The sequence below is a fragment of the Equus caballus genome, chromosome 14, assembly GCF_041296265.1.
Source record: "Equus caballus isolate H_3958 breed thoroughbred chromosome 14, TB-T2T, whole genome shotgun sequence".
Classification (NCBI taxonomy): Eukaryota; Metazoa; Chordata; class Mammalia; order Perissodactyla; family Equidae; genus Equus; species Equus caballus.
In genome coordinates this window covers 104,917,558-104,932,231 of record NC_091697.1, presented here as the reverse complement: position 1 = coordinate 104,932,231, position 14,674 = coordinate 104,917,558, and the positions used below count along the sequence as shown (strand labels likewise).

At 35.0% G+C, this 14,674-nt stretch overlaps 1 protein-coding gene across 2 annotated transcripts in view; it reads left to right on the top strand.

The window, feature by feature from the left end:
* Positions 1-14,674, top strand: part of POLK (DNA polymerase kappa) — a 73,336-nt gene that overhangs the window by 23,989 nt on the left and 34,673 nt on the right. For both annotated transcript variants that reach the window (XM_070234671.1, XM_001504675.7), the window contains exons 2-3: positions 9,645-9,816; positions 13,808-13,927. In XM_070234671.1, the coding sequence (XP_070090772.1) occupies positions 9,682-9,816; positions 13,808-13,927 (255 nt within the window). In that variant the 5' untranslated portion in view covers positions 9,645-9,681. The remainder of the gene's footprint in view (positions 1-9,644; positions 9,817-13,807; positions 13,928-14,674) is intronic.

Sequence of the window (14,674 nt, the reverse complement as noted above, 5' to 3'; positions counted from 1 at the left end):
ACAAGAAAACCAAGGTGTGGGATTCGTTTTCCCTTTTTTAAGAAAAGGCACAGATGCATCTGCTCACCTGTGAAAGTTATGGAGTACAAGTGCATTTTTAGATTAAGGGATTAAAATTATCTGTTAATGTAAGCATTTAGCAGATATTCACATTTTTTAAATGCATGTTGTAGGGGAGGAAGACATTTCCTCTACCTGTGGTGGGTTCTTCTGGCTGGAGAACGAATTAAATTCACATGAGACAGAATAACAGGAGAAAATTAAACAAAGCTTTATAACATGCATGCGTGGGAGAGGCTTAGGCAACCTGAGCAACTCGCCAAAATGGCCGAAGCCGCCACCTTAAATATCATCTTCAGCTAAGGACAAAAGAGGATGTTGGGGGTGAGGGGAGTTGATCATGGGAGATTACCACACAACTACAGTAAACAAGAGTCAGGTTATTATGGAGATTTAAGTCCTTGCCTTCCACCTTGATAAGAGTTGATAAGAGTTTCTATACATAAGGTCATCCTTCCTTCTTCCTGGTACAGAGAGGGAGACACCTTTACAGATGGAGATTTCCTTTACAATGTAAATATCTCTTAATAAAGGGCAAGTAAATTCTACTTTTCAAAGTTTCCTTCCTGTCTGCAGTTTTTAAAAGTAACCAGCTCAAAATATTCCTCATGTCAAAGAGACGTATCTTGGGGTGGCCAATTCCAGTCCCATACAATGTTCTAAACTAGAGTTCCAGAGATTATTTTGGGAATATTCTGGGACTTAATTTAGAACCTTACTCTGAAAACTTGATTTATTCTCAGAAGTATAGGAATGTGATATATTTTTCTTTTATTTGAACACCTAATTGGCTTTATTAGGTGATTCATGAACTGGGCAGCACCTCCTCTAGCAAGCAAACAGATATACTCAATGTGATTTTTTTACGTTAGAAGTGCATTTATTTGTCAAGCTTCATTAATATAAAGTATTTCTGCACATATCATAGACGGTAATATATGTGATTTTTAAATCAGTCATACCAAACACATATGACAGTGCATTCGTACAGTTAAGCATTATGAGATCAAATTCAACATTAGGTATTAATGTTACAATTTCATATGTGTCAAGACTTGGTTACCTTAATATTGTATTCATTGACTTGAGGAAACTAAAATATAACTGCTTGGTACCTTGATTTGAATTTTACAATCATGGCAGTGGTAAAGCCTTAAAAGCCATGGAAAATACTCTCTTGTTGGTTCACCAAATTCCACAGGCTCCAAGGGGTGAGTGCCATTTGTTCTTTCTGACTTCTCTTAAGTTAGGTGGCATTTTGTGTGTGTGTGGTGGGGGGGGGGGTTTCACTTGCCGTTTATTTAGTAATGAAGATTTTTGTTGTTTTTCTGTGGCTTCTCAATCAATTACATGTTCATATTTGTGACCAGGCCTGTAGGCTTGGTCACATTTTAGAGAAATGAGAATGAAAGTGAGAGGAGAGAATGCACATTTGTGGCAGGCCTACTATGTGTTTAGTGTGCTAGGGGCTCTTGCATATCCTACATTGAATTCTCAACAACCCTGGGAAGTAAGGTTTACAGAGCAGGATACCCAGATTCACAGACCTTGAAATCACATGAATTGCCCAAGATGACGCAGCTGGTTAAATTTCAGAGTTTACATCTATATCCAGGCCTGTCTGGCTTCAAAGGGAGTACTCGTTGCACTATATTAAAATGCCTCTTGAATGAACTGGTTTATTAGGTCTTCCCTGTGTTAAAATGAGCAGTTAGCATATTTACATCTTATTAAGGAAAAAATAGGTATCAGTAAGTCTGGACTGCTTTTCCTAAAAAGGTTAATAGCTCTCATTAACTAACATAAATCACTGATTGTATAACAGATGATAGTTTAATAAATTATTCTAGCCTAGTGTTTTGCAAGGTTTTTTTAACCCATGCTCCCTTTTACACACCTTCCTTAATGTTATTTGAAGCTTCAACACAAATTAAATATCACTAAAAAGAAAGCACTATTACTCCCCGCCTCCAGTTCTAGCATATAACCTGGGAAGAGAAGAGATTAGCTCAGAAATTAGAATAATTACTTTTGCTAATTCAATGTAAATTCCAGATGCTATTGTTTGTTATCAGGTGCTCTTCTATATTCTATCTCTTTAAATGTATTGTCATCACAGTGTTAATAATAGTTTACAAATGGATTGTTAATGTTTTAAAATCAAAGTCCTTTTTAACATGTGATCTTAAAAAGTCAGATTATTATGGGGGTTTTGATTTATTACGGCAGGGGGAAGGTATGTGGGTGTGTTTTAAATCACTTTGGGTTAATCACTCCAAAAGCGCAACTTCTTGCTGATCTTTTATCCCCATATTTGGCAGATCCTGGAGTAGCGTTTTCTGGATGTTTAATTTTTTGTTTCTGGTTTTCAGGCAAGTATAAGATCAGAAAGAAAACATAACAATAATGATTTTCAGAATTCTTATGAAAACCACCTTTTAAAATTCGGCGATAGTAAACAATTGTTATCTGAAAACTGTTCGTGTAGTCTCGGAGTTGGTAACAATTTCACTATATCAGTGTTCACACAGGTATTTCTAAGGATTTAGAAGAGTCAAAGAAATGAAGGTTGCTATTTCCCTTTTCTGTAGGCTACCTGTTTATTCTCTTAGATTAGTGATAGAATACATATGAAGAAATTATGGGAGAGCTGCAGAGCATTCATAGAACAAAGATTTAAGGAAAACTTTGAGGTTTTACATAAGATTTCATTAGAAAAGTGTTATGTTGCTAAAGTGTTTTAAACTCTTATAGCTTAGAGCTATAAGAATCCTAAGAAGTCAGCAGCAGTGGATCAAGAAATAATACCAAGATTAGAACTCAGAAAAAACTGGAGGAGTTTGGCAGAGGAGGTAATTGAAAGGATCATTTTTCCAGAATAGGAAAATAATAGCTAGTAAAACTCTTTCTGACTGTATTAAATATTTTTCTTCCATCATGTAGGACATAATATAGTGATAAATAGTATGATAGCTCAGTTTCCCATTGTAGTGTAACCCTGCCTTATTATCCTGGCTTCTTACGTAATTTTATATTAAAATGGTAACATTTGAGATGATAGAACTTAGAAAATTACTACAGTACCAAAATAGGTACTACAGGAGAACCTTTTTCTCCTTCTTCGAAGAACATGTGTGTTCAACTGTCTCTTAAGATTTGTGCACTTTACTACTATATATACCTCAATTAAAACAAAATTAGTCTGTTTGGTATCACTTCTCTGTAAGTAAATATTTTTGCTAACTTGATCTAGTACCCGAAGAAAGAACCTCTCAGCCTACCTCCTTCATGTTAGTGAATCAGCATCCCCAGAAACAATCAGCTTTACAAGATATAAACTTAATTTTTCACAATTGTTCAATGTCCCAAGTGTGTTTATTTCAGAATGTAAACAAAGTTTTCATTGTTAAAGAACTTGGAATACTTTTTACAAAATATGCAACTCATCATCAAAATGGGAACTTATCAGTTGAGCTTTGGGGAATTTACCTTTGAATTGATGGTTTAGTTTGTTTTGTATCAGGATATTTTTCATCCTGTACTAAAGCAGATAGTTTCAATTTATTATTCTATAAGAGTGAATTTTGCATGTCTATAGGCTTTGGTAGAGTAAGTTTTTTGACTGCATCCTGTCCCATTTTTCTTTACTGGAATGAATTAAATGAATAGAAAACTCAGGAAGGAAAAAGGCAATCAGAGAGAGTATATGCATGGTTCTCTCTTAAAGAGTAGACCCTATGTCCTTGGTGAGAACTTGAATTTTCTTTTAGCATACATCTCCTTGGTTTAGGATGTATGGGGTTACATTATTTTTGTTATTTCTTTCAGTGATACGTATAAATTTAGAAATCTTTCAAATAATCCAGTCTGAAATAATTTTGAAATTTTCGTACATCTTATTTGCAAAGATATTAAAAGCTAAAGCTAAAAATACACTTGCAGCTGTGCTTTCATTCCCATGATATACAAATTGTGGGTACATTTTGAGTGTATGTGTTCATGTAGGTATGTAAAATAATTAGAGAGAAACATAAAATAATATGTTAAAAATCTAAGAGTTGTGATTTTTTTATTTTCTTGAAAATTTAAACAATATTTTTACAATAAATGAAAATGAAAAAGGAAATTTTTAAGTCAGGCATTAATTTGAAAATTACTACTTTAAAATTAGGGTAATATTCCTAATTTAACTCATTGCATTTAAGTTTAGATAGTAAAAGGACATTTAATCATGGTCTGAAGTTTTGTGCTTAATCTGTTCGAACAAACATATTAAATATTTGAACATTTGGGGAATTTAAAAATACTGTTTGTTTTTAAGACATATAAGGGTTTTCTGGGGGGTCGTTATTGGATTTGGTTATTTATAGTATATTAGAAATAGGAAGCAAGCTCCACCTAGGAACTTACTATGGTCTAGTTTTCCCTCTTTCTCCTCTCCCCCCCTCCCTTCCCCTCCCACTCGTCTCCCTCTCTCATTACCCTTTAGTATATTTTGCATGTTGTCTAACAGATTAATTCCTGGTGACTTTGGTCAATATGCTAAGTACTTATGATATTGTGTACATAGTTTTATGTGCTTTTTATAGGTAGGAGGAACCCTACCACACTAAAACTTCTTCCTTAGAATTTCCTCTGAAAAATTCTAATTTTCCGTCCTTACTACCACCAAGAACAGTTGGTCTTATGTATTTTAAGTGGTAACCGGAATAGTCAGTGGTAGAATCAGACTGAGACGAATTTGAATATTTTCAGAGAAAATGTGCTTTTAAACCAGTGTGCTAAACCACAAGAACCCGGAGTTCTTTCCTTTGAGTTGTACATTACTGTTTGTGCTTCTGAGTTGAAGTGAAGCAGACTCTGTTCTGTAATATCAAGCCGTAAAAATGTCTGACCATTTTCTTTTTCAAAAAAATGTTTGTTTATAAAGTCACAATTAGATCCATTCACAGGCTTGTGACTTCATAAATGATAGTGCATAGTAATCAGGACAAATACTTCTTTGGAAGCAAAACAAGTAAAATTCATCTATATGTTCTGTGAAGTTGGGCTTTTTCTTAAGGATGCTTACAGTGTGCCCTGTTTCCTTATGCAGTCTCTTTATCTTGGAGAGAAGAAAAGTGAGACTAGTGATCGTCACAGCTCTGGAGATTTGGCTTAATTTTAATAATAATGAAACTATTGATTGAGAGTTTATCATGTACCAGACACCATATGAGGCATTTACATTATATGCTGCCCCCACAAAGCAATTGGAAGTAATGTTACATCTCACTTCCCCAGAAAATATGGGAAATCATCATACTTTGTGATCGTCTCTGCTAGGAGCTTCCCCTTTCAATTTATGGATTTCTAGATAGACTCAGTAAGAACTAATGGGAAGAACAGAGATAACCAGGACTAACAAAGAGATTGTAGAAATTTGAAAATAATAGAAATACCAATAACAACAAAGCAGACTCACCACAGTGACGTGAGTAGTACCAAAAGGAACTCAGAGAGATCCAAGGATCCTAAAACTTAGTATGTTGTTTATTACTTTTCTCCAATAATTTTTCTTACACTTAAATATAATTGGAAAGTATTTAATCAAAGAAATTAAATTTAACCAAACAATTTAATTTCCCAAAGAATAAATATAAGCTAGAATCTTTTGAATATTAGTGGAGCCAGCAAGCATTCTCATATGTAAATTCAAAGTACTCTTATATTCTAATACAAGTCCCAAAAGCTTTAATAAACCAGCTTAACCATTAAATGTCTTAGGAAAATAAAGTTTATAAAATTGGAGGTTATTTAGCTCATATAGTTGTCCTTACATATTTAATGGTCAAATAAGGAAAAAATACAGATATTTTAAAATTATTAACTTCAGAAAAGTAGTTTTTCTCCGCAGTTTTTAATGTGATTATGTGACCTTGCAATGTGAATAAAAGAGTGAGAAAATGATATAAACTGAGTTCGGTCATTGAATAAGTATTTATTGAGCACCTGCAGTGTGCCAAGTACTGTTTGAAGCATTTGGGATACATCAGTGAAATAAAAAGTTCCCTGCCCTCTTGGAGCTTACGTTTTCACAGGGGAATTGGACAGTAAACATCAAAAGTAAGTGAACTTATATACAGATCTTCCTCAACTTATGATGGGGTTACATCCCAATAAATCCAGTGTAAGTTGAAAATATCATTAAGTCAAAAATGCACTTAATAACCTACTGAACATGACAGTTGAGCATAGCCTACCTTAACTGTGAAAATGTGCTCGAAACACTTACGTTAGCCTACAGTTGGGCAAAATCATCTGACACAAAGCCTGTCTTATAATAAAGTGTTGAACAGCTCATGTAATTGATTGAGTACTGCTCTGAAAGTGAAAACAGAATGGTTGAGTGTATGGGTTGTTGACCCTCATGATCCTGTGGCCGACTGGGAGCTGCAGCCTCCTGCCCAGCGTTGTGAGACAGGATCCTACTGTGTATCACTAGACTGGGAAAAGATCAAAGTTCGAAATTCGAAGTATGATTTCTACTGAATGTGTATGGCTTTCACACCATGGTAAAGTCAAAAAGTCATTGGGGACGTATTATGTTAGGAAATGCTAAAGACTATGAGAAACAATGGAACACTGGGAAGAGGGGGTGAGAGGGGTAATCAGGCTGCAATTTTAAATCAAGAGGTCAGGGTAGGCCCTCATGGAGAAGATGACATTTAAGCAAAGACTTGAAGGAGATAAGTAAGGTTAGTCAAGAGGATATCCGGTGGAAGAACCCTCTAGGAGAAAGGAACAGCCAGTGCAAAAGGCCTCAAGGTTAGAGTGTGCCTAGAGACTTGAGGAAGGGCAAAGAGACCAGTATGGCTGGAGAGTTGTGAGCAAGGGGGAGAGTATTAGAGTGTGAGGGTAGACAGGAAACAGGTAGCTGCGATCCAGATGCTGTAAGGACTTTGGGTTTTATTCTGGAGTGAGATGGGGTGCCAGTGTACGGTTTTCAGCAGAGGAGCGACGTGACTAACTTGTGATTTAAAGGAATCAGTTGGGCTACTGTGTTGATAATTGACTGTAGGAGGGCAAGGGCAGAAACAGAGACTATTTAAGAGGCTATCGCAATAATCCAGGCAAGAGATGATGGTGGTTCAGACTAGAGTGAAAGCTAGAGTGACAGTAGTGAGAAGTGGTTACATTCAGGGTCCATTTTGAAAGCAGAGCCCGTAGGATTTCCTGACGTTTTGGATGTGGGGTACGTGAGAAAGAGGGGCGTTAGGAATCTCCGCAAGTTTATTTGCTTGAGCAACTGGAAGGGATCAGGGTTGCCCTCAGCTGAGATGAGGAAGGCTGCAAGTAGGGCTGGTTTGGGGGATGACGGCACATGAGAAGCTCAGTTTTAGACCTGTTAACTTCAAGATGTCAGGCAGGCGTTTGGACTGGAGCTCTAACTTGGAAGTCACTGGCCTGTAAATGATAGTAAACCTGTACTCATGAAACTGGACAGAAGTTGCCTGGTAATTGGGCATCAACAAGGCAGGAAGGTAGCTGAAAGTTAACTTACCTATCTCACAACTTTGATTGTGCCCGCATTGCTGATAGCCCAGTTCTTCTCACCCAAAACCAGTTCTCAAGAGTTTGGGGCCTAAGTAATATGATATGTGTGAAGTAGTAAGCATTCAAAAAACGTTTCTTTTCCTCTCATACATTTCATCATTTAAAAGGCAGGGCAGCTTACATGGAGGATGTCTGCATGTAGCCTCTTCACCCTTCAGAAATGTTGGTTTGGGGAAATTAGGAATGAATTACATTCACCTGTTTTTCTAGAAAATGACAAGTAGTTGATTACTAAAGCATAAGGCAAAATATAGGGTAATATTAGGCTAAATGTGATAGTTGAAGAGAAAAAAAATTAAATGATAGCATAAAACCAGCCTATATTCCCTTGAGCATTGACTGAGAAGCAACATCACCAGTGGTTCCTATACTTGCGGGCACATTGGAATTACCTGGGCCTTGCTGAAAAATACTGATAACTGGCTCCCAGACGTTATGATTTGTTTGGTATGGGGTGCAACCTGGGCATAGGAGTTTTAGAATTTCTGCAGGTGGGGCTAATGTGCAGCCAAGTTTGAGAACTACTGTGATGTACACTATTTTTTTCTAATGGAACTATCACTAATAATGAGAATATTCAAATTCCCTTTCTTAATTTTTTTTATTCTTTGCTCGTGCCAAAAATGGAAACAGTATTAAGAAAAGGTTCTGTTGAGGGAATCATGCTGAGTAAAATAAGTCAGACGGAGAAAGACAAATATTGTATGATCTCACTTATGTGTGGAATCTATAAAAAACCCCAAATTCATAGACAGAGAATAGATTGGTGGTTGCAGGGTGGAGGGGGTGCAAAATGGTTGAAGGTGGTCAAAAGGTACAAACTTCCAGTTATAAAATAAATAAGTCATGGTACAGCATGGTGACTATAGTTAGTAATACTGTATTGTATACTTTAAAGTTGCTACGAGAATAGAACTTAAAAGTTCTCATCACAAGAAAAAGAAATTATAACTATGTGTGGTGATAGATGTTACCTAGAAAACATATTTAAAAAAAGTTCCTCAAGGCAGAGTAGAGTAAATGAGCTCTAAATCATGCAAATGAGAAATCAGTGTCAGAATTGGTTGTAGATTCATAGCAGCTGTTCACCTGACCATTTATTTGTAGCATAAGTGAACCTCAAATTGGAGACAGCTGTGATGTCATGGTAGCTGCATTAGACTTGAAGTATGAAGACGTGGATTAAAATCCCAGTTCTCTCGCTTGTTGCTAGACTTAGGGTGGGCAATGCATTTAACCTTCCTGAAATTCCAATTTCTTTCTCCCTAACATGAGAATAACCAAAGCAATTTTGCATGGTTGTTATAAGTATTTGTAAAAGTGAATGTCTGTGAAGGTAAATTATAAAGAACTATATAAGGATATTAAAGAATTATTATTTGAAAGGATTTTTCTTAACCTTAGAAGTGGCGACCTTGTAAAATGCAATAATTTCCTGGAAGTGAATAGATTGGTTTTTTTCCCCCATGTTCTTTTCACTGCCTTGAGAATGGAACTCTGCATATGGTAGATAATAAGTGCTATTGAACTTAACATGTTTAGTAGAGAGAGTATTATTTTGTATCTATTTCCTATATAATGTATTAATATGGGAAAAACATGAACTTTGGACTCAGACCTGGGTTTCAACACTGATGGCGTCACTTGTTAGCAAATTTGTGTCATGTTCTAAGAGTCAGGTGTCTTTTCTCTGTATTGGGGATAGTAATGGATCCCTTCCAGGGCTGCTGTGTGAGTTTCAAGGGTAGAGCACCAGGCATAGTGGTGGGCGCAGAGCTGGCAGGAAAGGTTCGTTCCTTTCTTCCCTCTAGGAGGACAGTAATCTTGGGGTAGTAATTGTAAAATCTGAGTAATAATAATTTCTCAATACCTAAAAAATCTTAACTGTTACTCTTTGTTTTGCTGATTTCTATATCATTTTAACAAGTGTCTACCTCCTCCTCCAGGAACACTTTGAAAAGTAGTGTTTATTTTGTGTGCTTTTTCAGATAATAAAAAAAGCCCTTTTAACTTTAAGTTTACACCATGGATAGCACAAAGGAGAAGAATGAAAATTACAAAGATGACCTCCTGCTTAGGATGGGGCTTAATGATAATAAAGCTGGAATGGAAGGATTAGACAAAGAAAAAATTAACAAAATTATAATGGAAGCCACAAAGGTATGTTTCTTGTTTCTTTCAGTATTTTTAATTGACTAACTCTTTAACTTTCTGTTTAAAAGAAAAATAAGTTTTGAATATCCCTTTTATTATAATTTTTAATATTTTAGTATATAATATTGTTAAGCTCGAATGGGTATGGGATAATCTCCCTTCTGTTCTGTCGCTCTTGCCAGTTTTCTACATCACATGCACATAATATGCCTGTAAGAGCAAAATAAGAGCAAGAATAATGTTCTTTTTCACCCTTTTTCAATCCTAATGGGAGAATACTATAATTACTGTGCTTTTTGTTTTTGTTTCAATTAATGTAGCTTGGAAGTCTTTCTGTATAAGTAATTAAAGATCTTCACTCTTTTTCATGCCTGCGTGTGTGGATATAATTTATTGAACCTGTCAGAATCCTTATTGATGGACGTATAAATCATTTCGAGTATTTTGGTTTTACAAACAGTACTACACTGAATAACCTTGTATTTCATAACTTTACCTGTGTGCAGGTATAAGCTTAGGAGGGGTTCCTAGAAGTGGAATTATTCCACCAAATGCAGATAGCACGCAATTGTTATGAATTGCCCAGTTGCCCTCCATAGTGGTTGTATCAGTTTCCATTTCCACTGTCAATATTACCATGCTGCAACTGTGCCAACACAGTGTGTTACTAAACTTTTGGATGTGCCAATCTACAGTAACGTAGTGTAGCATTAACTTGCATTTTGTTTATGAAAAGTGCAATTGTACATCTTTTCATATGTTTAAAAACTACTTTTTTTTATGAACCATCTCTTCTTATTCTTTGCATAATTTTCCATTGGATTATTGTTTATCTTTTGACTTTGCCTATGGTAGTTTCTTCTGTGCAGAGGTTTTGGTTTGTTTTTTTATGTAATTGAATTAGGCGGCTGCATAATGGTTTTCTCCAAGGTCATAAAAGAATTCTTTAATGGTTTTTTTCTACCGCTTTTTTGGTTTCATTTATATATTATTAAATATCTGTGCAGAAAGGTGTAAAATTTAAGAGAATATCCTTATTCTTAGGAAATGCATGCTGATATCCACAATTAACTTTCAAATGGTTTAGCCAAAAAGTTAGGGAGTGTGTGTGTGTATTTGCTCACGTGCCTAACATGTATGTAGGAATTGGGCTATGTGTGTGTGCATACGTAGGAGTTGGGAGAGAAAACGAAGGTAGCAGGATATTAACAATTGGTGAATCTAGGTGAGGACCTATAGGTTTTAATTGCACTGTTATTTCAACTTTTGAAGATTTGGCAATTCCAAAATAAAAAGTTGAGGGAACAATAATTTCTTAAGTATATATTTGAATGTAGATACAATTTTAAAAGTAAAAGAGAACTGAGAGATGAAATAAGCAAATATAGCGTATGGACTCTGATCGGATCCTGGTATGAACAAATACACTTGGAACATTTAGGGGAATTTGAATATGGAGAGGGTACTAGATAATATTAAGGAATTACTATTTATTTTATTAGCTGTGAAAATGTTATTATCATTACATGAGAAAATGGCCTTACTTTTAAAGATGTATACTAAAGTACTCTATGGAGTAGCCAAATGTCATAATATCTGCAATTTACTTTAAACCACTTCACTTAAAAAATCACAGAAGGAAATATAGCAAAATGTTAACAGTTGTTAAATCTCAGCGATAGTTTTATATATGTGTTTATTATACTAATCTATTTTTGTTTTAGAGGTTTTTTTGAAATTTTAAAATTTTAAAAAAGAAGAAGAAAGGAGTAATCCTATGAGCCTCGTTTTCAGGTTAAGCAATAGAATATTTAAGTTATCCTACATGTCCCTGTCTTCCCTCTCTCTTCTCTGTGTCCCAGTACCATTTATTAAATAGTCCATCCTTTTCCTGCTGAGTTGCAGTGCTGTCTCCTGTTCTGCTGGATTATTTGTTCTTGTACAACATGATCTTAATTATAATAAGTCTTGATATCTGCTAGAACAAGGTTTTTCTTTCCTCTTTGTTCTTTTTCAAGAGTATCTTGGGTATTCTTGAATCTTTGCTCTTCCATTTAAATTTTATATGATATATATATCAATCATAGGAAAAATGTATAACCATGTATCATATAATTGATATATATCATATAATGTATAGATCAATCATATAAAATATATATGTTATATATTGAAATATTTATGTATTTTATATAATATATTCCTCTAGTGTGGGGGGATTATCATAAATGATATCTTTTTTAAATTGAAATTTTCTAATTGTTGCTGCTCCATTTAGTGCAATTTACTTTTTAAAACTTTTATCAGAAAATTTTAAGCATTCACAAAATTAGAGTGAATAGTAACTTGAATCCCTGGATAATCGTCATCCAGCATCGACAGTTAACAACATTTTTGCAAATATTGTTTCGTCTATCTCACTTCTCTCTCCCTACGGAATTTTGGATGTGGAGGGTGAAGTATTTTAAAACAAATGCCAATAAACAGAACAAATTTCTAGAAATTCACAGTTTTCCAAAACTGACTCAAGAAAGTATGGAAAATCTAAATAGGCCTATAACAAGAAAAGAAATTAATAATTAAAAATATCCCCCCACACCCAAAAACCAGTTTAAGATGGCTTCACTGGTGAATTTTATCTGACATTTAAAGAAAAAATAATACCAATACTCCATAAGCTCTTCCAGAAAATGAAGAAGGATGGAACACTTCCCAACTCATTCTATGAGGCCAGTATCATTTTGATACCAAAGCCAGACAAGCATAAGATTATAGAGCATTGTAAATGTAAAAGTCCTCCACAAAACATTAGCAAACTGAATCCAACAATATACAAAAAAGATTATATACCATGATCAAGTGGAATTTATCCTAGGAATGCAGGGTTTCTTAGATACAACACCAAAAGCACAGTCAACACGAGAAAAAGTTGACAAATCAGACCTCATGAGATTTCAAAATGTTTGCACTTCAAAAGACACTGTTAAAAAATAAGAAGATAAGCAACATATTAAATATTTGCAAAACATGCATCTGATAAAGGACTTACATCCAGAATATACCAAGAATTCTTACAACTCATGATGAAGAAGACAAACAACCCAATCAAAAACTGGGCAAAAGATATCAATAGACATTTCACTAAAGAAGATATAAGAATGGCTCATAAAGCACATCAAAAGGTGTCCAACATCATTAGTCACTGGAGAAATGCAAATTAAAACCACAATGAGATGTCATTCACACTATTATAGCCTAGAATGGCTATAATAAATAAGACAGGTAATAACAACCTTAGACAAGGATGTGGAGAAATTGGAACCCTCATACATTGCTGGTGGGATTGTAAAATGGTTCAGCCACTTTGCAAAACAGTCTGGCAGTTCCTCAAAATGTTTAGCATGGAGTTAACCATATGACGCAGAGATTCCACTCCTAGGTACATACCCAAGGAAAATGAAAACATATGTCCACACAAAAACATGTACACAAATGTTCATCGCAGCATTTTTCATAATAGCTGCAAAGTAGGCATAAATGTGCATCAGCTTGATGAATGGATAGATATTACGTTCAGTGAGGGAATGATGGGTAATTTTCTAAAATTTATTTTCTAAATTTCCTTTAATGACTAACATCAAATTTTTAAAAATACTTTTTAAGTAGAAATGAAGGAGGTAACTGATGACCCAACTGACTAAGGCCTTGGATATGGCCCACAGATCCTGCCTAGGACACATTTTCTGAGTGCAGATCTGTCCTCAGAGAGTTTGTACTGTGCTGAGTACCATGATCCTATGCTGTAGGTAACTATAAATTCGTTTTACAGATAAAGAAACTGAGACATAGAAAGATTAGGTAATTTTGGAGTCATCGACTAGTAGGTAGTGGAGCTGAGTTTTGAATTCAGTCGTTCTGATTCTAGAGTCTGTACTCTTAGCTACCAGGTTATATACAGCAATGCTTTCTGTATGCTTTGTTTTGTTTTCCTGCATAGGGGTCCAGATTTTATGGAAATGAGCTCAAGAAAGAAAAGCAAGTCAACCGACGGATTGAGAATATGATGCAACAAAAAGCTCAAATCACCAGCCAGCAGCTAAGGAAAGCACAGTTACAGGTATTAATTCAGTTAAGTGGAAGCTAAGTAAAGTGGAAGCTGGTAGAATAGTAATTGACAGTTAAAATGCATCATGATCAAGTCATAACTGAAAACAAAGTGAAAGGTAAATGTTCCTTATTTTGTAAAGCATAAAAATTTAACAGATGCACATACTCTGCTCTATTAAACGTTGGTCTACTCTTACAGAAAGACTTCACACCTACTAGACATTATTACCTCCATTATACAGAAAAGTAAATGGAGCCTTAATTAGGTTAAGTGACTTGCCTAGCTTCATATGATAGGTAGTTGGCAGAGCTAGGATTTAATCCAAAGTTTATATTCTTTTTATTATATATATACTTTGCAGCTAGAAAAGGCCACAAGATAAATGTGACATCTTTTCTGCAATGCTGATTTTGCAAAAAAGATTTGGGGGAACAAGTTAATAATTAAATTAGTATGTAATTTAAAACAGAATTGTGTTATAGTACAACAAAAAGTCACATATAGGGTAGAAGGCCAAATGTGCATGAATTTTTAAGATAAAACAGAAGCCTTCTAAAAATTTGGGGGCTTTTGGCTTCTCTAGCTTCTTCAGGGAGTAAATACTCAGTTTCCTCTGGTAGTAAAAGTTCTTTCAGGAGAAAAGTTTAAGCAGAGCCAAGCTACAGGGCGTCATGTGGTAGACAGAGAACTCAAAGCAGTCAAGGTTCTGCTAGTACAACTAAGGTTTACTTTTAAAGACAGCTTTTCTCTCTAGCC